Genomic DNA, 24830 nt, shown 5'->3' with positions numbered 1-24830 from the left:
AAAACATTAAAAAAAGAATTAAAAACAAATAAATTATCAAAAGAAAAACGGTATCTTTAGGTGCTCAGGCTTCTTTATAAGTTTCATATTAAGCTGCTGTAAATAAAAATGTTTTTTTTTTGCCGGTGGAAAACAAAAGACATTATAGACTTCACTTCCGTTGCTGGAAATGGAAAAAATAAGAAATAGACGGCGTAAATCTGTTAAAGATGCCACAAATGGCCGATGAATGTAAGGCTGCTGGGAGATGGAGTCTCTCTTGTGTGTGAGTGACCCGAGACGGATGTTTTTTGCGAGGCCGGGGGAACGCTGTGCACGGGCCTTAAGGCGATGTCGTTCTCCCGCCTCGGAGGAGCTGCGCGGCCCAGAGACAGACGGATGGAAAGCCCGGCCAATCCCGGGCAGCTAAAGAGCGCCTGGCGGTCAATCGGGAGGCTTCGCTGCCACTCTGGGCGGGATCGGGGACAGGAGCCCGGACGAACGCGTAGCGTAGCTAGACCGGTTGGAACACAGTCACCCAACTCGACCGGAAGGGGAGCCGAACAGCGGAACTGGGAACCGCTACGTCCTGTCGCAGACGAGCACAGCTCCTCATAGCCGACAGCATGGCGTTCAGCCTTCTGCCTCGTAGACGGCATTTCCAAAGTCCGTTGGCTCGACCTCGCCACTTTGTTCTCACGGCTGCCACACAGCGGTATACTGAGGCACAGACAGATGTGCGGATATTTGGATAGAATTAAGCGCCAGGATCCCCCCCCCCCCTTCCTTCCCCGTTCCCACACGCCCCTACGCCCCAGCCCCCAAGACAACATCCTTCACTCACCTTAGACGGCGAAAGGAGAAAACGGCGCTAACTTGATCGACGGGGAAAATAACTTCTCTACGTCAACAGTATTAAGTCCCTTTTCTTACACGTCAACATGACAACACTAACTGGTTGTGTTCTCTGACATGTCCTGCCCCTAAAATAATTTAAAAAAAAATTTAAACAGCCAAAGTCAATGTGAAGTAGCTAAGCCCTCGTCATTAACAGTAACAGGCACGTCGTGACACCACTACCAAACAAAGACAGGCAAGATAGTTTTAGGCAAGTGGACAGTACAAAAAAAAAAGAAAGGAAAAAAAGGGAAAACAACGAACAGAAAACAGGAGGCGCGACACAACCATTAACGTGACAAAGGAAAAAAGCAGGCGAATGTGCCTTTTTTTCGTGTCGGCCCGTTGTGCGCGCAGAAAACCCACGGCCACGCCGACGCGGCCTTCATGCATCATTCACAGTGCGTTGCCGCGAGCGACCTGGGAAAACGCGCTTTGGTGAGAACGCAGACAGCATGCAGCGGAGCGAGGGGCCGACCGGGGGGGGGCACTCGTTTGACGACGCCCTCGGTTCACTAGCTCGTAAGCGCGAAAGAGAAAAACGAAATGGCCGTGGTAAACCTGTGTACGCATTCATCCTTTAGCTCTTTTTTGTTAGTTTCTTTTTTCTTTTTTTTTGGCCTGGCAGACACTATGCGCTTTCCTCTCAAGCCAGCTGCTAGATAAAGGGTCTGTCGAGTGTATATCTGTGTATTGTGGATCTGTGTATGATTAATGAAGTGTAGGCCAGAGTCTGTGTATATCTGTATATAGTAGAGACCAACGCTGGGTAGGTCGGTGACTTCGAGGCCTGGAAGTGGATGAGCTTCTCCCTGTGGGTGAGTTTTCAGGCCAGAGGACATGCCCTGTGTGTGTGTGTATGTGTGTGTATATGTGTGTGTGTGTGTGTGTGTGTGGGCAGGGGTATAGGAGTTTAAGATGGAGACTTGGGGGCATGACAGTCCTGGTCAGCAGCAGCAGGAAGGTCAGAGCAGCAGGGCAGTAGAGGGAATCAGGCCTCCTTCAACAATGGAATATCTGCAGGACACAGGGAAAACTCAATTACCCACAATGCCATCATTAATTCTGAAACCGCATGAATATTCAACACAAGAAAATGTACTTTAACCACATATTGTCATTACATCACACATAGCTACAGAAAGAAATAACAGTACCCAGAATATCTCAATTATAAATCACAGGACAGAATTATAAAGTGACCCATAAAAAATTATCGAGCACATGCCTAGATCTGTTTAATATATCATAAAAATTACTTCCCATTCTCGTAAGCTAAATAATTCAAGCATAACAACATATTTCATTTATTTTATCGGACTACGTTGGTCCCGTAACACTTCAGTGAGCAGACATTGCTGAATATGTTGGCCAGAGCTAGCTTACCTTCCTACTGTGTAGTTCAACTATTCCTAAAATCAAGTGTAATTGTTGGCATGAAAGAAAAATCCTTTGTCCAGTAGCCTATCATATCCATCGGATATTGAAAGCAAAAATTCCCTGCTTTAAAAGGACCACAAAGATTGCCCTGTGACGTATAAAATCAAATGCATTGGCAAAGTTTACAGTTACATAAAAATACAAGCCAAATTGTACCAAGTCGACTATGGTATCTGCATTTATATATTTACAGCGTTTCCATCGGATACCCTGCCTAAAATAGACCAGATTTATTGTGTCGCTACCACGACACGGTGTTATCATGTTACTGTGCATCACGCAAATATTGGACATTAATGTGACCACAGAATTTTGAGTGCACAACGCTGTCTGTAGCAAAGTTCTGAATAGCAGCAGATTGGACACATGCCAATCAAGTCTGTCAGGCAGAATCCATAGGGTCTAAAATATCTGAGACCTTCACATGCACCGTTGTTACGAGAATTGTTTCTGTGAGTGGTCATAATGTTCTGCCTCAGCAGTGTACAGACATGCAAGAATCTCAATCCCATACAATAACACTCGAACACTCCCTTACAGACAATTGCCCACATCGTCCCACGCCTGCGCACACACACACACGTACACACGCACGCACGCACGCACACACACACTCACCATCACCGAACTCTTCCGCGGAGGCGAGGGAGAGCAGGCTGTGCTGGTCGCTGCTCTCCGAGTCCTGTCTCTGGGGGCGGGGGGCTGCGGCACACGGCTGCTCGCTCACCCAGGAGGGCGAGGAGGTGGAGGAGGATGAGGAGGATGAGGAGGAGGGCACCTGGTGAACCAGCACAGTCTCTGACAGGCGAGGGGAGGGGGAGAGGGAGGGCGTGGGGCCGGGGGCCGCTCGCTCGGCGCCCGCCTGTCCGGGGGCCTCCCCTCCCTCGGCCTGCGGGCCCTCGGACAGCACAATCTGCACCCGCGACTCCGAGGGGGCCACGGCCCCGCCCCCGCTGCCGTACACCGCCTCCTCATAGGACGGCAGTGACACCTGCACCCCTTCCACCACGATGGACACGGGCTGCCCGGGCACTCCCTGCTCCCGCCTGCCCAACACAAGGAGCACGGTTACGACTGTGACTGTACGCAGGATGAGCTAGACACTGACTGGTACTACATGAGGGTAAACAGACTGTGACTAAGCAAGATAGGCTGAGACCAACTGTGACTAGGGCAAAAAAAGACTGTGACTGTAAGTAGGACAGGTCGGAGACTAACGGACTGGAGCACTAACTGATTGTAAGCAGGACAGTGTAGACACTAAAGACCAGTTCCTGCGTTGGCGACAAAGTGCCTACAGACAGAACTGTGTCTGACTACATTTGCGAGTGAGCATTGTTACCATAGCAACCAGCTTCTCCACAGACCCGTCCATTTTGCTAGATAGCTATGTGAACATTTTCATTCATGAAAACAAGCAGCTAGTGAAGATGAGGGTGATTGTGAATGTAAACAGGATGGGGGTAGAGACTAACTGTGACAGCAAGAGGGCAAAGACAGGCAGAGCAGCCGTATTTGATATGTTCTCAAGGCTAGTGTGCCACAGTAATAACCTCATATGGAATAACTGTAACCTTGTATAGAATATGGTGAATTTTAGCAATAAGCAACTTTTAACCCTTCCAGCCCCAAGAGTGCCTTATGACATTCAAGCGTAACAACTGTAAAATCCCAAGAGAGCCATATGGTAAAGCTAGAACCTTTGGGATCAGCCACTTCATATTGGGCTTGGGACTGGAAGGGTTCAAATGGATGGTGCTGATCTGAGAACAGTCGCTGCGTGAGTGCGGGGGCTCCTCTCACCGGCTGTGGTGGAAGGACTTGAGTTTGGGCTGCAGCAGGACGAAGAGCACGATGAGGAGGAGGATGAGCGCCACGGAGCTGGCGGTGGAGGCCACGATGGAGAGCGCCGGTACTCCCAGCGGAGAGTTCGGCTCCTTCCCTGGGGAGCAGAGAACAGCCAATCACTGCAAAAAGCTCCAACACGGGGGCCAACCAGTGCACAGATTCCTGTTACAGGAGCCAATAACTGTGCACTGCCCTGGCACAAGAGCCAATCGCTGTAAACAACCCTAACATTGCACAGACTTGTTACAGGAGCCAACCACTGTACACCGGCCTGGTGGAAGAGCCAATCATTACTGCCCCACCACAGGAACCATTTTAAGTTTGTTGTTCATGGAAAGTAACTCCTTCCTCTTTAGCGTTCGCTTTTTTGTGGCAGCGACAATAAGGTGCTAATGATGCAAAACTGCAAATTATGCAAAGACCATACATTACTATTACATTATTACATGATATTTAGCTGATGCTTTTATCCAAAGTGACTTAGTTGATTAGACAAAGCAGGGGACAATCCCCTGTGGAGCAATGTGGGGTTAAGGGCCTTGCTCAGCTGCACAGGGCTTGAACCACCAACCTTCTCGGTCCAAGTCAGGAACCTTAGCCCACTACACAATTCTGAAGGTGTGCGTAGACCGTGAGGTCCGTTAGCGTCGGTGGCTAACACCGACCCCAAGGAGAACACTGACCTTGGCTCAGGTGGCAGCTGATCTGCATGGGTGAGTCCCATTCCCCGTTCTCGCAGGTGAGGTATTTGTAGTCCCCTTTGAGCGCGTAGCCCTCATCGCAGAAGTACTCGATGACAGTGCCAGGGGTCAGCCGGTGGCAGGGCGAGGGGTGGCAGGTGTAGCCCCCGTTCTCTGGCTCGTAGGGCGGCCGGCAAACTGCCAAAAGACACAGGAGAGTACGGGTAAGCCATGCAGAAACCCCTGGGTTGAATAGTGGGTGGAGGCGACGTGCGCTGTCACCGAAACTGGTTGCATTTCAAGGATATAACAAGCCTTGCTTTCACTTTCTGTACTCTTATCGTATTTGCCTTTTGTGGCTTTTAACGCTTACATGAGGAGAGCTGTATAAACATAAGTCTCGCATTATTCTCATGAAAAGATAGATAAAACAGACCACTGACTGTGGTATTTCTAAGACTTTTTAAGAATGTGGTTTTTCAACAGGGCATCCTTGAAGGTACTGTAAGGGGTCCCTAGCCAGATGTACTATGCAATTGCCTATATTTAGATTTGGGGAAACACCACAACAATTATTTATTTATTTATTTTCCTTATGATGGAGGTCCCCTGGATGCCTTTGAGCCTGGGTGAGGATCCCAGGATCAGAAAACATACTTAAAGGTTCCAAGAAACTTGCCCCGCCACAAAGTTCAGGCTGGGGACCCCTAAAAGAGCACAAGGTGTGGAGGTGGCAGAGGGGGTGCTCGGGAAGGGGTGCGGGGCATGTGTAAAATCAGGTTCAAATACTTTTCTGTGCTCGATTGATCTTGCCTGGTGCAATTGAGCCGGTTTGGATACACAAAACAAGCACAGTAAAACCACAGAAATGAAGCATTTGACCCAGGACTGGTAGGGACATTGCTGCCCTGCTCTTGCATACCCTTCCAAAAGGTGACAACTCCCCTTTTTGAGGTTGCCACTAGAAGGCCTTCTTAGAAAAGGACTAAACACCATTGAATCCCATTGGCCATAATGTTTCCTTGCGTGGCTGACATGGAAGGATTAGCACGACACGTTCAACTTGGGGGCGACTTCCATCCTTCCTTGGGTGGCCATCCAGTGACAACCCTTCTGTCTGGCTTTTACACTACATAACATCTACATCTATGATGGAGGAAACCGAGAACTTTCCTACCGGTTCCTCTCAGAAGAACAGAATTGCTGAGCCTCGTCGTCCAGCACAAAGCCTAGCGCGGTGGATTTCCCCCTCAGGCGTGAGAAGAACATCAATCTCCCCTTACGTGACAGGAGGACAGCCGCTGTGGGATCGGCAGAAAGGTCGTGACCCTCCCAGAGGAGGGCCTGCACGTTTGCCCTCTGATCCCACGTCGATGTGCCTCGTAATCGCCCGGCAGACGGGATGCCCTTCTCTAAGCCCATGCCTTTCTTCGGGAGAGGTGGGCTCAAAACCAGCGTGCGGGCGCTTGGTGCGATGTTGGAACGGCGAGCCGTAAGGCGTAGGATAATACGGATCAGCGACCCCCCTGCCTTCACCCTGCTTCAATCCAGTCTGCCATATGCCCGTCGACACCCGGAATGTACAAGAACAAGGGGAGGGGGGGCACTGATTTATCCACTATCCAGCGTGCCATCTGTAAGTGCGATTGTGTGCGCGCATGTGTGCCTGTCCATATGTCCATGTGTGCGTGCGTGTATGTTTTGACTCGACACCAGAAAAACACAGTAACGTGCAGTTCAGTTTCACCCCTCCCCTCCCTATGTTCACTGTGCCTTCCAAAGATTACGGTTGGCCTCTGACTGGCTGCCCCCAGCCCCCCTTCTCCCAGAGAGCCCTGCTGCAGTCCTGGCAGGCACACGCTGAGACACGCAGAAACCTCTCTCTGTATCGACTCCGCCTCCCCCCTCCTCCGACAAACGGGAAAACGGTGCGGTGGCGTAAGATAGCCTCGGAGAACCGTTCGGGAGTTACCTAACGAGCGCGTTTTTTCTCTCGCTCTTTGGTGTGAAGGATCGAGAGCCGAGGACTCTGGCGTGCGACTGGCGGGTTTTAAATCCCCGCAGCACCAGACACGGGGAGAGCGGCCTGTCCGCATAGTCGTTTGTGGTCCTGTTGAGATGTGCAGGACGAACCCGGGCCTCAAATTCACAGGTTTTAATTATTTGGGTTCGAGGCATGTCTGTCTATACGAGCGTCTATACGAGCCTGGGCTGTAAGTCAATAGCCGCTGCCCCAATGGTACATTCCCCAGAAGGCAAGCTACAACCACACCGTAGACCAGCGTTCTATCTATATTTCTGATGAACCACTATAAAGTCAGATATTTACTAAATCAATACGGACACGTATTCACATTAGACGTCAGCGACGGCAAATAAAACCGACCCAGCAGCCGGCAGTGTAGTACGTCAAAGACACGATACATGTACAACAAAATAAGCGAATGAGCATTGTTTTGACATGCCGCACCGTAAGGCAAGCCCAGGGATGAGAACCAGCTCTCAGATTGGGAGCAGCCCCGGCGCCATTACACTAGTGCTAGCCTTTAATCAAGCCTGTGGGAGCCGCGATCGATATCTTCCAGAAAAAAAGGAGCGGGAGGGGTGAGGGGTAGCGGGTTGCGGAACGGGCAAACGAGCGAGCCGAGGCCGGTGTTGAGAGGCCGTGGCTGGAAGGCGAACGCCAAGTCTTTCATCTGTCATTCCGGCCTGTCGTACAGCAGGGGGGGAGGGTGAGTTGCTGGAACGTTCCGTCCTTGCGTTATTCTGGAAGGTTCAGGAATTATGCAAACAGAGAGAGAGAGAAAGAGAGAGAGAGAGCGGCGTGTCGTGGCAAGCTCTGGGGGGAAAGATATATCCTTGTGTAATCGGAAAGATTCCTGTAAAAATTATAATTATAATAATAAAGACAAAAAAATAGGATTGTGAGCTACTCTTTGGAAACCAAAGATAATAGACACCAACCAAGTGTGAACTATTACTACCTAGCTTGACCGCTATTGTAACTCACCAATCACAATATACCATTACAATGGTAGCCGTTTGCTTTTGAATTGTTTTTCGATGTCACAGTGATTGATAATGACCCAGAAAGCCTTCTTAAAGAGATGAAGGCACAGATTGGCTTATCCTACATTAAAAACACAACAACAGACCCAATCTGTTACTAACGGCCACGGACCGCACCAAAGGGCAGACCGCGTGGGAGTGGGCCTCTGAGCTCCATCAGTAAATATGTTTTCCTCTTTGTGTTGTTTGTTTTGCTGCTCTCCCTGTTGATCCACACATCCCCCCCCCCCCCCCCCTGTTCTTCCATAATCGTGCGGATTTGGTAGCTGGGCTGGTTCCTCTGACGGTGAAAAGCACCCTTGGTGCCCGGGGCAGGGAACATATTTGTTTGTGCTGATAGGGCAAGTGGTGGGGGAGAGGGGGGGAGGGGTTCTACGCCTATGAGAAGATGTCTCCTTCCTGCCTTTGTTTGATGGGAAAGGGGGGGGTTGGGCAGATGACAAAGGAAACCATTGTCAGCTCGACGCTCGCCTTCCGTCGATTACCGGCCAGTTCAGGGAAGAGGTGTACGCCTGAGGGAGGGTCCGCTCTCGCCGCCCTGCTGGTTAGGCCTCACTTTCACACAACGCCATCTGCTCTGCGTGCTCAAACAACTGTACTAGCACAGTATTCATAGGGGGACGTGCCACAGTTTGGGTACTCTGCTGCTGATTTGTGAGGCAAAAAAATAATAATCACAGAGCAAGGGCAATGCTTTTTTTACATTAGCTTCCCGTTTGACTACATTTTCATGTCAGATATTGGGGGCAGAGTCATGCTGGAAATACGGGCTACCACCAGCCATAATGAAGCTAGATTAATAATCAACAAAATACACATTTATCTGATGGACAATCTTTTTCCTTCTCTGTGAAAAAGCTGAAATTGCTATACTGACGCAAAGTCTATTTTTCTCCCCCAAAGGTAACTTGAAGACTGATAAATAAAAATTTTATCCTGAGTCAATGATTATGGTGGGGAAAAAAGTAGTGGGAAAAATGATCATAACAGAGCTAGAGCACAGATACAACTCTTCTTCAGAGATGAAGCAGGATCGCCAGGCAGCAGTCTGCCCCCCAAGAACAGACCTGGGATCAATTTCCCCAGAAAACGCCTGAGGCTTGGGTTCCGGCCAACGACCTTGGATTGTAACGGCACAACAAAACTGGTCTCCATTTCTCGTTGGAGCATCTCCGCGAGTGTGGAGTAACATCAGCCGCGAGAGGAGACGCTGCTGGTGTCTATCTGCTGAGCCGTAGAGGGCAAGCGCTCGCAACGAACCGCTAAAACTGGTGTCTGCTTACAGTGCCGGCACGCGCAAGGGCTCTGAACTCAGAGCCTTTAGGAGAAACACACAGACTGTACAAGAAATATGAAGAAAAAAGTGACCGTTACATAGCTGACTATGCATGGGCTAGCGAGAAGCATTTAAAAACTTACGTTTTATAGGCGCCGCCATTTTGTGAAATTTGGAGCCAGTAGGGAAGCATCTGAGAGTGTGGCTAAGTGCGTGAAATAGTGATGTAATCTGTCCCTGACTCATCTACAAAATATTGCGGTGTTGTCCTAATAACACAATGGGCACATGGGCAAACATGAGAAGAAAAGAATACAGATTGGACTACATTTTCTTTTGGGAAGTCTTATTGACTTCACGTTTTGACCGCAACTGTACCTTTGACTTGAACGGGTCTGAACGACCAACACTAGAGCCAACCGCAGTATTCAGCATGACCAGGAAATGAGCTTCAGAAAAAGAAGCCTGGTTTTGCTCGAGGAGTGCCCGGTGTAGTGTCGAAACTCTCCCACGGAATCTTGTTCCCCTTAATGACCCACACAATGATGTCACAAAATGGCGTAAGGGTGTCTGTACATTTTAACTCAATTTCACATTAAGACATACACATTATGAAAGCCAACACGATTCTCCAGGAATATCAGATGAAATATCAGACGAATAGTTTGCAGCCACGAAAGCAGCTTATGCGATTGTGACCATTGACAAGCGGAAGATTTCCGTATAGAAAATGGACAAACCATTTACTCGGTATTCATCTCTTTCTGTGGTACCATGTGCCAATTCTTTCTCTGGAGTGAGCCAATTCCAAATTTCTCTGAAATCATGTCTTTGACGCAACACCGGCACAGTGAGGGTAAAGAACAGACCCGCTGGTCTATTTCTGCACAGGGGACAGACAGCTTGCGGCCAACAGTGGTGCTTCATATCAAAGTACACATAAGGTGTCTACTCCAAGAGCTCTCAGGATGTACGAGAGACAGTGGGGGAGAGAGAGCGAGCAGGAGCTCGAGTAGAGAAAGGACAGACGAACAGAGGGTTAAAGAAAGATGGAGAGAAGAGTAAATAAGAGGGGGGGGGGGGAGAGGGAACAGGAAACACGGAGGCGGTGTGTGACTAGCTGACGAGTGAGCAGGAAGGCCAATGGAAAGCAGAGCTGCTGTTTGGCTGCTGCGGCAGAGGGAGGGGTCTCTCACCCCTTCCCGTTCGGGGTGACGCCTACGGGTTTCCCAGCCCGTTTCGGCTCCCACGCACTCTCTGCGGAGCAGACGTCACAAAGCTCTCGCAAGCACAAAATTACCAGTCTCCTCCACATCCGGCTGCAATTTCATCATAGGCCAGACCAGAGGGCAAGCACTTCCATCCTGCCTGCCTGCCTTCCCTCTCCTCCCCCCTCCTCTCTCTCTCAGTCCTGAGCCTGCGCTCTTCTCTCGCCCTTCTGAGCGACAGCAGCTCAGGGCCTCTGGGCTCTCCAGCAGGAGCAATTCACACAGTCCTGTGCACGTGGTGAATCTCTCCCACATGCACACATAAACACTCAGACAGTCTCTCTCTCTCTTTCTCTTTCTCTCACACATACAGTCCCTGTTGGCCCTCCCCCTTTTCCAGTCCGGGGCGAACACATGCATTAAAGCAGCCGGCACGTGCATCTACGAGCACCGCCCACATACCCAAAGGGAGGGAGGGAGGGAGAGAGAAAGAGAGCTGCAAGTCCAAATACAGAAGGCCTCCTTTGTCACACTCGTCCCACTCTGCCTGCTTTCAAAGGAGCAGATGGGCATACACCGCTTCCCTACCATCCCCCCTATTTCAGACAGCTGTGAGCCAGGAATACCTTCCCTTCAGCTCACGGCAGAACAAAGAGCGCTGGCCCTCAGAGCTCAGAGCCTGTCTCTCACTACTGTGAGCTCAGGCCCACAGAGCTCAGAGCCTGTCTCTCTCTACTGTGAGCTCAGGCCCACAGAGCTCAGAGCCTGTCTCTCTCTACTGTGAGCTCAGGCCTACAGAGAGCTCAGAGCCTGTCTCTCTCTACTGTGAGCTCAGGCCCACAGAGAGCTCAGAGCCTGTCTCTCTCCACTGTGAGCTCAGACCCACAGAGAGAGCTCAGAGCCTGTCTCTCTCCACTGTGAGCTCAGGGCCACAGAGACAGCTCAGAGCCTGTCTCTCTCCACTGTGAGCTCAGGGCCACAGAGACAGCTCAGAGCCTGTCTCTCTCCACTGTGAGTGCAGGCCCACAGAGAGAGCTCAGAGCCTGTCTCTCTGCTGTGAGCTCAGGGCCAGAGAGAGAGCTCAGAGCCTGTCTCTCTCCACTGTGAGCTCAGGGCCACAGAGAGAGCTCAGAGCCAGTCTCTCTCAACTCTGATGTACTCCCATGGAGGAAGACATTCTTTTGCATTGCAGAATGGAAATTTAAAATGGCTGCTGCAACAGGAAATATTTACTGTGGGCTTTGCATCGCGCAGGAAGGCCTCTGACGCGCTTGCGGTGGCAACAAGCTGCTATATTTACAAATGCAAGCACCAGGGCGTGTACAGTTCTTAGTTTCGGGTGGAGTAATGCTGCACTCTGCTCTGCAATTATGAGGTTCAAGTGGGAATAAAAAAATGATTTGCCTTTGTACAACCGCCTCTTGGTTTCCTTGTTCATTCTGACCTTCGGTTGAGCATTTGTTTGACGACTTGGGAGCTCAGGCGGTACAGCAAGTTGGAGTTGGAAGCCGTCAGCAGGCCCCGGTATTTCCCTGGGACTTATTTTAGTCTGCGTTTTCTAGCGAAAGAGAGAGAGACACACATGTGGAGAAGTCGTTAATGTCTGGCCGGGGTAGGGGCGACTTTGGAGGGGGGGAACTCGTGTAGTCTGCACATGCCGAGCAGTCATTCGTTATTCACCCGTTGGGCCAGGAACCGCACTGACAGAGGCAGGAACCCGCCCTCACATGTGCTGAGGCCCGAGGCTCCCCTGCCAACAGTACTGCTTGAACCTGCAGTGCTATAATCACCTCACAGGAATTCAGCACCATCACAGCTATAATAATAATCTCACAGTAATTCAGCACCATCACTGCTATAATAATAATAATCTCACAGTAATTCAGCACCATCACTGCTATAATAATAATAATCTCACAGTAATTCAGCACCATCACAGCTATAATAATAATCTCACAGTAATTCAGCACCATCACTGCTATAATAATCACCTCACAGGTATCCAGCATCATCACAGCTATAATAATCACCTCACAGGAATTCAGCATCATCACAGCTATAATAATCACAGTACCCTTGGAACTACAGATAGGCCATATGGAGCACCAGGGTGGTGCAGCAGGCACAGGAGATCGTGTAACTCTCATTCTCCGCAAGCACCCTCAAATCTCATCTTTTCAAACCCCCAAAGATACACAGTACACACTAGCATAATGCCGGGTGTACACCAGAGATATTAAAAAATCCCTTCGCACACAGAACCGGGAGCGTGACTCTCTAGCTCATCTCTCCTCGCAGTCGAAGGCACTTGTTTATTCGCTGCCTAATCCACCTCCATCTGCCAGCCACAGCCAGCGTTCAGACCTGCTGCAGTGCCCAAACCCCTTCACACAAGCAGAGAGCTCTCATCGCTCTTGAACATGCCCTTACATAACCCTCACAATTAGCCTCATGCGTATCACTGCACGTTACTCTGCTACTTTCCGTCACACGAGCGCCCGGCGTCTTTCAAAGAGGCGGATCTGGAGGAATGTAATCGTTCTGTACATAACGTACTTGATACAGAACGAGATAAGATTAGTTGGTCATAATTGCGGTTTAGAGTGGCACAGGGTGTGAGGTGTTGATAATGATTTCACTGCACAGAGTCGTATGTAGGGCGGAAGTGGCACTGAGTAGTGTTGGGCGGAGAACACAGCTGTAGACCTGCGGGCTTTGGAAACTAGGGTGCGGACGCGGCGTTGCGCGAATGAGGTCAGAACGGCACGTTGACGGGCCGCACTTCAGCAGGGCTGGGTTTCTCGCTGTTCTTCTGAGCTTGGCTGGCGGGTCCGTCTTATGGTCACGGGGTTCGTTGTGAAACCGCTACAAACGATGATGACAGAAACACTGCTCTTTAAGAAGTGGCTACAAATGAGAACGACAGAAACATTGCTCTTTATGAAATGGCTACAAAGGAGAACAGAAATACTGCTCTTTATGAAATGGCTACAACCGAGAACAACAGAAATTCTGCTCTTTATGAAATGACTACAAATGAGAATGACAGAAATACTACTGTGTGAAACCGCTAGAAACAATGACAGAAATGTTGTTCTTTCCTTCCTTGATAATGACAGTCGCACTAGAGCTGTGCGATATGGCCCGTAATCTCAATCACGATAATTTCATACATTGAATAACGTCAAATACACAATTTTTGTGGTTCAAAAACAACACTTTTTAAACTGACATCACAGCTTCCTGACGATAAAGGAATGCTTCCATCCACTTCCTCTTATCTCCATGCATTACAAGCAATTTCAGAAAATGAAACAACCTTTTTATGAACATTTAAAAATATTTTACATTTTAATTCATAATTTAATAAAACACTTAAACCCCTTGAGTCTTACTGGTGAATTTTTTCAGGGTGCAATTTTCAATCACCATGGTAACAGAATATGCCATTTGAAAGCATTAAAACTCACATTTCTATTTGTACAATCTATTTTAAGATGCCATTACTTTAGCGGCAATAGTTCCATCCATCCATCCATTATCTGAACCCGCTTATCCTGATCAGGGTCGCAGGGGGGCTGGAGCCTATTGGAAATCTACATACTACAATAAATAAGGTAATGTCAGTATCCTTTTCACGTGTCCAATGGACCAAATGCATAATTGTTTCTCATCCTAAAAAGGGGTAAAATGGTTCAAGAGTAGTACCATTTTATTTTGGGTATGTCATTGTTAAGCTTGTGTCAGTACTTAAGGTGTTAACATATTGACAATTAACATATTTATAATGAAAATTGTAATGAACATTGTACCATTAACATTTTGCACAAAGACAAATATAGAACGTTTGACTATCGGATTTTTAATATTAAATGTAAACTAAATCTAAAAATCTTATACGATAGCCTACATAAATATTAAATTAAAAAACAGAATAGCTCAAATACAATGCAGCAGCTAATAAAACTACATATACTTGCGTCACAGGAGATGACTACCATTAGCCGCAAATAGCAAATAGAGAACACATTCTCTCTCTCATCGTAACTTTAATAAATATACTGCCAAGTATTTTGCCATTTTTACTTTATAAATAAAATTATACCAACATATGTCCACAACAAATTTGTATAACAAATACCTTTTACTGATATATAGCTAGCTAACTGTCACTTCAGATGTCAGTTGCTGCTGCTAGCCGGACACGTGCCAGATTATGGTCAGAAGAGACATGACATTATAGTGCAGGTGTGTCTCAAATTAACAGATTTTATGTTCTTGAATTCCAATTGTTAGTGCACTTTTAAGTCAAGTTTATACGAACAAGAACTTCAATTCTGAATTTGTAAACAAAGTCTGGACGAGGTGGAAACGTGACTGGGCATTAAGAAGTAGGCTCCTGGGTGTTGTAGTTTAAATGGATGGTTTAGTTGCACAAGAGTATCAAACATACCGACATTAGCAAAATTAGGTTGGTTGGGGACACTTATCGTTAATAAGAATTCATTTTGTATTAATTGCCCAGCCTTAAGTCGTACTGTTCAATATGAAATAGCTAACTTTTTCACAAAAGATGGACAACAGAAAAAAGTTCTCTTTTTAACAGTTAATAAATAACAGAAACTGCTGTTCATGAAACAAAGGTTGTAAAAGTAGAGGCTAACCCAAAGGCTGTATAGATACCAGAAAGGTCATGATACTCTTCCTGTGTCTTTGCACCCGGACTTCCAAAGTACCCACGATCTTACCATCAGGGCTACTTAATACAGGCCAAAGAATAGAGCTGAAAGTGGGAGGATGAAGGTGAAAACACCGAGTCATTTGCCCAGGAATGAGAGGGCAACTATTTGTGGAGAGTGGAGACAGTACTGCTGTCATGTATCAGAGAAAGAGAGGAAGCGAGGAGATAAAGAGGCTATGGGGGGACTATATTTAGAACATGGTGGTAACAGATCCTTGTTTGGCACGATGTGAACATGGCAATAGTAGATAAAATAGCTCTAGCAGGCCACACGAATAAACCGAGGCGTCTGTAGCTGCTGCTGCTTCCTGTTAGCCCTCTTTGGAGGGGCAGGGGATGCTAGGAGCAGGGCTATCCTGCAGTGTGTTACATGCCTTATGATGAGCAGCAGACTCGGAATGAGCTGGGAAAGCTCAGGGCTGAGCTTTGCCTGGCCCTCTGCTTTGGGCACGGAATGAAAATGTCAAATTGGTGGCTAAGGACTCTCATGCTAACACACACACACACACACACACACACACACACACACACGAAAGTGTCTTTTGTCCTCACATTTTAAAAGGAATGAGCGCAGCAACTTATTGGTTTAAACTTTTCACTCCATTACTGGCACATTGCGACAATCTGGTTCTTTCAGCATCATGTGAATATCCCTTTGATTTAGACCAGTTCCTTATTCCAGGGGCAGTATTGCACCCCAGATAAAATTGCCCATTTCCCGTGACAGCCAAAAACTCAAAACAAAGAACAGCTGGAGGGAATTTTTGCTAGTTATGTGTGGGACACCCAAAGCCAGGATTTTACAGAACTGTACTATGCAGTGGAGTAGAAAAGAGTGTTTTTACTGAGCCATTGCGCTTCCAAACAGTTCCATTCACACAGACGCAAACCTGGGGCACAACCACCAGGTCAGAGATAAGAGTTACCACAACCACCTGTCACTTCAGAAGAAAAATCCGGAACATCGGATACCACCGCTGCAAATATGAGGTTCTACATAACAGCAGCTTATCAGATGCGATGTGCCTGTCGCAGAGCTGGTTAAACCAAGCCTGGCAAACGCAGACCGTGACCAAAAAATCCAGTTTTGCAAAGCTGACGAGTCTCACTCCGCTTCAGGGTACACTGTAAGCGTAAACAGACGCAGCTGGCTAAATGCACAAAATTTCATCACCCTGTTCAATTTCCAATTTGAGAGCTGAAGTGCTAGAGCTCTCAGTCATCCTGAATGACAATGTGTTTTTGAATCTCATTTATTCCGCAGCACCATGTGGTCGAATAATGGATCCCAAGGCACACTGTTTCGGAACGGAGTTTCAATAAACAAAAGGCACATGTTCCCGGTACCCAAGATTCTTTCAAGGAAACGCTGAGGGGAAAAAAAAACATTTCCCGGATCTTGGTCCTAATTCCAAGTAGCATGCTCTAATGGCTCTGACCAGCAGTCAACGTTTAGCATGGCCACACTGTGTGCCATTAGTCACAGACTTTAGCTACACTATGAAGAAAACATCCAAATTGTTATCAATGGAACACAAAAAATAAGCGAGTTATTACAGCCAGACTCCAGAGTACTTGAAAAAAATGTTCATCAAACATGGACAGCTTGTCATACAGCCTTTAAACATTAGTTTGTTTCAAGCCCGTCAAGATTACACAGTCAAATGAATCACTGGAAGGAGATGGAGCATTATAGAAAATGTCTAGAACATTTTAGCATGGGGTCAGCCTGGGCTTCGCAAGATCGGATTTGCAAAATTCATTTCTGTTAAGTGCGCTTCGCAGTGTGGGAAACTGAAAGGGCATCTTCCAGAAAGTCAACAAATGACTCCACACCACTTCCCGTTCTCAACTTCATCATAATTCACTCACTTCCTGTGAAACCAGACAGCACAAAACAGCAGATGGGAGACTTTGAATGGCCAGACAGTTTAGTATGGGGCATCCCCCCACCCCTGAAAGTTAAGAGGTCAGAGCAGGGGCCAACTCTCACCACAGTCACCGACCTTCAGTATAGCAATCATGTCAACAGCAATTCTACACAAATTTGTCACCAGTCCACAATGCTGGCTAAGGAAAATGTCAGCGAAGCGGCTTGTGATTAGAGCAGCCGAGACACAAGCAGCTGCTTCACACAGCACAAGGACACACACGCACGCACATGCACACACACAGTTTTCTGACAGTATTTGGAGAGCCAGCTGAGGACACCCTGCCCCCCATGCTTGAAACCCCTTCCTCTTGGATTCATTAAAGATGAAGGTCGAACTGGGCACGTGCAAGGTTTCTCGGCAGCGTTACGTAAGCCTGTGTGTACGCGGTGTCCATCTTATCTTGCGCAGCATAAACCTGTATGTATGCGACGGCCATCTTATCTTGCGCAGCATAAACCAGCATGTATGTGACGGCTGTCTTATCTTGCGCAGCATAAACCAGCATGTATGTGACGGCCATCTTATCTTGCACAGCATGAACCTGCATGTATGTGACGGCCATCTTATCTCACGCAGCATAAACTAGTGTGACGGCCATCTTATCATGCACAGCATAAACCAGCATGAATGTGACAGCCATCTTATCTTGCGCAGCATAAACCAGCATGTATGTGACGGCTGTCTCATCTTGCGCAGCATAAACCTGCATGTATGTGACAGCCATTTTATCTTGTGCAGCATGAACCTGTATGTATGTGACGGCCATCTTATCTCACGCAGCATAAACTAGTGTGACGGGCATCTTATCATGCACAGCATAAACCAGCATGTATGTGACGGCCATCTTATCTTGCGCAGCATAAACCAGCATGTATGCGACGGCTGTCTTATCTTGCGCAGCATAAACCAGCATGTATGTGACGGCCATCTTATCTTGCACAGCATGAACCTGCATGTATGTGACGGCCATCTTATCTGGCGCAGCATAAACCAGCATGTGTGTGAAGGCCATCTTATCTTGCACAGCATAAAGTTGCATGTATGTGACGGCCATCTTATCTTGCGCAGCATGAACCTGCATGTATGTGACGACCATCTTATCTTGCACAGCATAAACCTGCATGTATGTGACAGCCATCTTATCTTGCACAGCATGAACCTGCATGTATGTGACGACCATCTTATCTTGCGCAGCATAAACCAGCATGTGTGTGACGGCCATCTTATCTTGCGCAGCATGAACCTGTATGTATGTGACGGCCATCATATCTCGCGCACTATAAACCTGCATGTATGTGCAGGCCATCATATCTCGCGCAGCATAAACCAGCATGTATGCAATGGCCATTGTATCTTGCGCAGCATGAACCTGTTTGTACACGATGGCATAGCATAAACAGGGTGGGCTGCTGAACAGCCACTATTTACAGACGGTGCGTTTTACAAATCGATTATAGCTCTGAGCCATCGGCGCCCCTCAGAGCACAAGGACAACGTCCTCCACCAGTGGCACGGGAGGGGGAGGGGCTTCACCATGGCAACACAACCTGAACTGCTAGGTTTCCGCCGTGGAAAGGAGACAAGGACTGTGTATGTATGAGTGTGTGCGTGTGTCCCCCTTCTGCACCTGCCGTATCTTCCTTAAGCTTACCGCAATGAACGTTGCTTTTATTGTGAAAAAACATTTGGTCTGAGAAGGCACCAGTGACATTAGTAATCTGCATCTCCCGCTGCCTACGGAGTCAACCTCTCACCGTCTGATCAGCTCCAGAGAAAAAGTCAAGCCACAATATCTCAGTCCACCGAAGACTGCCATCACACGACCCTCACAGGAAAGTGTGTAATCGGGCCTCTGACCACACAGGACGGGAGCAAATTTATCCCGCGGCCGGATGCCGCACAAAGAAGACGATCCAAATACGCCTGTCCTCCAAACCAATTTAGAGCGGGAGCTAAAGAGCAAGGAGGGGGTGACGGGGGGAGCATAGCTCTGCTGAAGAGCAGCAGAGGGATCGGGGGAGGAGAGGGAGGTGCACTCGGTGCAGCAGTGGGAGGGAGGAGGCGTAGCGGCCACCGCGGGCGGAGGGGAGGCTTACCTGACGCGTGCGCCGTGGACAGGACAGCCAGGAGGAGCAGCAGAGATGCGGGAGCGAGGGCCAAGGCTCGGGTCTCAGGCACTACCATCCCATGGCACATCTTCTACTCCGGTCGCGAAGCGGGGGTCCTCTTCGGCTGAACCTGGGGGGGGCGCGGGGGGGGAAGAGACCATCGTCAATGCCGCCGGCTCTTAACATTCCCCAAAAAACAATCTCCCAACCTCCCTCCCCCCTGCTCCGACCCCCCACCTCCCTCAGCTTGACAAACATACAGAGAAAAAAAATAAACACCCTTCATCTCTGAAAAACAGTTCACGTGTATGATTTGCAACAACAGATGCCTTCTGTGTGACACAGTTCCAATGAGACAGAGAAATGCAAACTACGTCCAACGTTTTCCATAGGCGCAAACAAAACAAACTAAGTGAAAGTCGTAGATGGGTGAGGACGAAGGGGTGAGTTAGGAAGATTGAGAATACAATAAGCCGGGTCTCTCACATATCGGATATAGTTCTCTTTTTAATGTTGTAATAGAGCCAACAAAAGCCGTGCGAGTTTGACAAGCTGAAGTACCAGTTTCCTGTACAGGGAAGTATTGGCCAGTTGAGACGCCTTCCTCGAACAGTCTCTTCCCATACAAAGCCCTAACCCGGAACCCTGCCAAATCCGGAACACGAACAGAAGCAAAAAGAGCCGTCCCGGGTTTTTACTCAGTGCCGTCATCAATGTAAATCAGTAATCCTGCTTTGTGAAACCACAGAAAATGTACCCGAAACACGCCGGGCCAGTGCTGGCACGGTCAGCCAGCTTCATACACTGCTGATACACTTCAGGGTGTATCAGCAGTTCTCATATGGGATAAGAGCCTGTGACCACTCGAGTTCAGAATGAAGTGAGCCAGCCCCTTTGCTGAGCATACGGCCCCCGTCAGTGTGCTCTCGGCTCACGTGTGTTGAATGTCTCTCTGCCTGCCCTTTCCCAGAAGCGAAAGCGCCCCACACCCAGCTCTGGAATGACACAAAAGGCAGCAGATTCTTCCTTGTTTTGGTTTCAGGGAAAGAGGTCCCACGTGACTCTGCGACCCTTGGCCTGTCGTTAACTCTTTGCCGCCTGCTGCCTCTGCGAGAGAGCTCGACAGACCCGGGCCCGCCCGCGGTGGCGGCCGAACTGGCCCTTCGCCAAAGTCGCCGAGTGGACCACGGTCAGCCTCTCGCATAAATATTACCCTGCCCGGTTTGCTGTATCTTTGCCCTCAACAGCCTGGGGGCAGACGGTGGTGTCAAAAGGTTAACTTTGCATTGTAAGCTCGCGCCTGCATGTTTGCTAACCGATCATGGAAAACAGAAAATGTAAAAGGAAGCAGACTCATATACTGAAAAGGCAGCTCTGGCTCCCAGCAGATTTGGTGTTGCGGTCAGTGTCACTGTTTTTCTTGCAGGAGACCAGGGTTCAAGGCTCACCTGAAAGTTCCTTCTTTGTTCTCCTTTGTTTTGCTCACAAAAATAATAACTTCTACAGTAACAAATTATATTTTTCATCTCAGTCCAGGAGATTTGGGGAAAGGCAATCTCAACTGAAACGGGTCCATTTGAGCAACTCTCGGTATAGAGGGTAGAACGGAGTTCGCTTGGGTCGTAACATGGAGCTCGCGGTGCTGTTGAGGGTAAAGACCCGTGTCGGACGCCCTGACCCATCTCCCCGCCACTCGCAGGGATGCGGCCGGCTGAGGAAACGTGACTCCCTCGGGCTCGCAGCTGCTGCGGGCTTCCCCCCCGGTCCTCGGCGGGGGGATGGAGAACGTGCAGCTGTGTCTGCAAAAGCAGGCAAGCCAGTGGCCGCCAGAGATCACCGCCCCACAGGTCAGAGCGGATGACTTCAGGGGGCCTGGGGCGCTCGGCCCAGCATATTTTCAGGAGAAAAAGAGTGATTCAGGCTTAACGTGACCCAGCAGTGGTCAAAAGACTACAAAGCTGTGAAGAGGGTTGCACAGAGCTGGATGGTATCGATACCCACTACAAGGGCATCCTTCTCAGTTTATTATGAAACCACAGGAAACGGGAGGTGCTGATATTTACAAACGGATACACATACAGATATACATGCAAACATTGATATCACTGACCTAAAAATCGTCAGAAAAGTCCATTCATACAGAATAGGATTTAAGACACATTGAAATGTATTTTTAGTAGTGCAATATCTACTCATAAGTTCATTCCAAAATAGATCATTTACAAATAAATAAACATTGCATTTTTTTAGTAAGATATACTCTGAAGATCTGCCTTGAGTGGTCTTCCATTCTAGTGGTTAATGGGCTAATTCCAACTTGTTATACACAAATGATATTATAGAATGTAAAATTAATATCTTGGTTTTCACCCTTCAAGTATAAGTTTGCAACACGTCACCCCCAGGGACTGCAGAAGTCCAACCTTAAAGTTAGCAGTAATCACGTTTGCTACAGTAGCTAACATGCTAAGTCACACGCGCTGGCACGTGCCTCAACAGAGCAGATTACAAGCAGACACAAAGCAAGCGAGAACAACACTGCCAATGCCTGCTTACCACATCACCAGCTAACATTATGTTAGTTAAAATGACCACAAATCTACTTTGATATCGTTGCCCCTCTGCGAAATTGAGTTGTATTTTAAAGCAACGCAAGCTACCATAGAAAGCAAGCAATGTCAACAATGCCAACAATCAAGCTACACAACCAGCTATGCTAGTCTAGCCAATTTATCATTTTTTATATTTGCAGTGAGCTAGCACTCCCTCTCGTACATTGGTAACTTATACCCGCGATAATAGCAACTCGTGCTCATCTCCAATAAATGACTGATGTTACTGTTCGCGAGCTAAATTAGCTCCTATTGATTTGTTGACGCAGACAACACTGCCACCAATGTTAATGTTTAACGTTATGCTAGCAAATTTAAAGAGCTATCTAGTTAATACCTCCGCAAGCAAATCGGTTAAGAGAAATGACGTGGTAAACTAGCTAGCTAACGTTAACATACATTGTTTTCTGGAAAGGTAAGTTAGCTAGTTAACCTAACTAGACGAAGGTGTAAAAATATTTCTGCTGATCAATACATTAGCTAGCAATACAGCAATTGGTTAGAGTATCTAGCTAGTTAGATAATTTAGCTAGTTAATCTAACGTTACCTACACAGTTAGCCAAGTTAATTACCTACCTAGTCTAGTGCATAATACGTGTCCGCCGCGATGTTTACCCTAGGCTAGCTAATATAACGTTATCCACAACCCAACTACGTTAGCTAGTTAGCTCGCTTGCCAGATGACTGTCGATCCAGTTCGCATTAGCTAACATGAATAACGTCGTTGAAGATATAACACTGTGGTTGGCTAGCTAAGTTATCTCTAACTTAACGCTTCAGCATGATCTATTGAAAGAACCAGCTAACGTTAGCTAATTTACTCGCTAGCTGGTCGATTCAACTGTATTCGCAGTTGAGTGCTTGTTGGGCAATGGGCTAGATGCGGCATCTCTAACGTTACTAAGTGTAGCTAGCTAACTTGGGAAACGTTTGCTGCTAATTTGGCAACAGTCACCAGTAGGCTAGTGTGGCAGGCCTACGAAATGGCTAACATCCTACTGTAGGCATCTAGGTATGTGACGTTAATGTCTCGCTAGCTTGCGAGAAATAATAAGGCAAAACACAGCAAAATACTTTAAAGCACTTACCTACACAACGACCTACTTTAGGGACCCCCCTTCTCATTCACTGTCCGGACATGTACCCAGAAATGGAGAGGAAAAGATAATTATTCAAGACTATGGATAATGTGAGTATGCTATATATTATTTACTATTGTTTAACTAGCTAGCTAGCTAGCTAATTATGGAGACAAACGCACACGGAACTGCGGTTCGGAATCGCTAGCTAGCAAATGACAATGGCGGAAAGACACCCTAGAGCTCCACCAGCTGCCTCGCTCTCGCACCGTCTCCATGGGAACAAAGGACCTAGGTAAGTAGCATACATAGAGCGCAGCATATAGAAGGGGGCGGGTCGTCCACGAGGCACTTTGGTAAAACCATTTAGGGCGTATCTTTTGTCAGTGTCAACACGCAGCCTGCTCCAAGACTTCGGATTTCCCTTGGGTCTGATAGCCATCCTATCCCTACACAATTATGGGCAAGAAAATGAACTACACGCATTCCTAACTACAAATACAAAATACTATAAGTGTCACGTAAATGTATTATTGCTGCATTATTAGAATTAACTTTATTATTAACACCTTGCATGCACCTGCATTTGCATCCAAAACTCCAATGCATCCAAACATCCAATGTAAATATCTTTACAAATAATATTTTCCATCTTGACAAAGAGCATTGCATTTCTGCAACATTACTGTTCATTATAATCTTTCAGAATTGCAATTAAATTAAATGTGTACGTGTTAACACATAAAGCAACTATAACATGCTGTATGGATTTAAGAAATAATGAGACAATTTTTTTTTCTTTTTTTATCTACATTAATAATCTGGCATTATGGCCACATGACATGACTTTCTGCTGGGAAAGCCATCAATTGTACAGTGCTTTGGGTAAAGGCACTATATAAATTCCAACCATTTACCATCAGTGATTGACAACATTTACCATCTGTGATGTTGAACAACTGATAGGTTAAGTTACTAGTAAGTTTGTCCATAATGGCCAATTAAGTGTTGCCAGCATTCCAGCAACGATTTGTACTGCATTGAGGGAAGTTGTGCATTTCATACAGTGAACAAAGGTTAAATTTGTGACTGTCCAACAATAACATATTCAGTGATAGAACAATAACTGCCACCTAGTGGCTAAAAGTTAAACTTTTACTGACACAAATGAAAAATCATTTGCTCTCTAAACAAAGACAAAAACAATAAATAAGTACATAGTATAAATATGTAGTATCGTATTGAAACTGGGATAATATATTAAATATATCATATTGCATGTTGTACATTATATTGCACATACTATATGGAAACATTATATTAGTATTGCTACTCTGTGAAATAATTATGTTGCTCTGTATGGAATCTTGAAATTACAAAATGCAAATATTAAGCCTACATAAAATAAATATTACATACATATGTATGTATGAACACATTTACACACACAGTACTTACCTGATATGCATACAGTTGATAACAGTTTGACAGTTTATTTTATTGAGATGGTTGTCATAAGACAGAGTGTGGTCACTTTAGAGGGAGATGGAAAAATGCTTTTAATGCTTATGAGGGAATGAAGTTTGCTTTTCCCTGTGAAACATTAATGCTGTGATCATGTGCTCCTCGGGGAAAGTCATAATTATGGCATGTCACACATTCAATTGCTCTTGGTCAGAAATGTACACAGGAAAAATATGTATGCATTTTATTGGATATTACTCACGCATACAAATATCACCGCTCATATTTTTTTTACAATCAACATCGTGCTCATATCGGCTTGCTAACATATGAGAACTATGTATGAACAGTAGTTTCACTTATGCACCCTGCTGAAAAAACTGCTCAATCTAGGTTATGAAACAGCTGATAGCTGATTGACCGGTTCAGACCTGCTCCACACTCAACATGGTTTGACCAGCTCAAGCTGTTTTGAAGCAACTGGCAGCTGGTAA

The 24830-nt window shown here is 47.0% G+C and overlaps 1 protein-coding gene across 2 annotated transcripts; it reads right to left on the bottom strand.

Moving 5' to 3' along the window:
• Window positions 1-776: 776 nt before the first annotated feature.
• LOC133128589 (sushi domain-containing protein 6-like) lies at window positions 777-23139 on the bottom strand. 2 transcript variants are annotated; one of them, XM_061242230.1, is made up of 6 exons: window positions 22882-23139; window positions 19169-19310; window positions 4848-5042; window positions 4120-4258; window positions 2935-3362; window positions 777-1893 (listed from the first exon to the last, which is right to left on the bottom strand). In XM_061242230.1, the coding sequence occupies exons 2-6, from the start codon at window positions 19266-19268 to the stop codon at window positions 1868-1870; spliced, it is 888 nt and encodes a 295-aa protein (XP_061098214.1). In that variant the 5' UTR covers window positions 19269-19310; window positions 22882-23139; the 3' UTR covers window positions 777-1867. The 2 variants fall into 2 exon arrangements, with proteins under 2 accessions (XP_061098214.1, XP_061098215.1); XM_061242231.1 differs by lacking the exon at window positions 22882-23139 and adding an exon at window positions 22370-22814.
• Between the last annotated feature and the right edge of the window lie 1691 nt (window positions 23140-24830).

This window comes from Conger conger, chromosome 5 (assembly GCF_963514075.1).
Source record: "Conger conger chromosome 5, fConCon1.1, whole genome shotgun sequence".
Taxonomy (NCBI): Eukaryota; Metazoa; Chordata; class Actinopteri; order Anguilliformes; family Congridae; genus Conger; species Conger conger.
This window is presented reverse-complemented; position numbering and strand designations above follow the sequence as displayed.

Coding starts and splice junctions, on each gene's coding strand:
- LOC133128589 (XM_061242230.1), bottom strand. CDS start 19,268: ATGTGCCATGGGATGGTAGTGCCTGAGACCCGAGCCTTGGCCCTCGCT. Junction 5,043..19,168: donor GTCCACGGCGCACGCGTCAG/GTAAGCCTCCCC, acceptor GTCTTTTGGCAG/TTTGCCGGCCGCCCTACGAG. Junction 1,894..2,934: donor CGCGGAAGAGTTCGGTGATG/GTGAGTGTGTGT, acceptor TGTGTCCTGCAG/ATATTCCATTGTTGAAGGAG.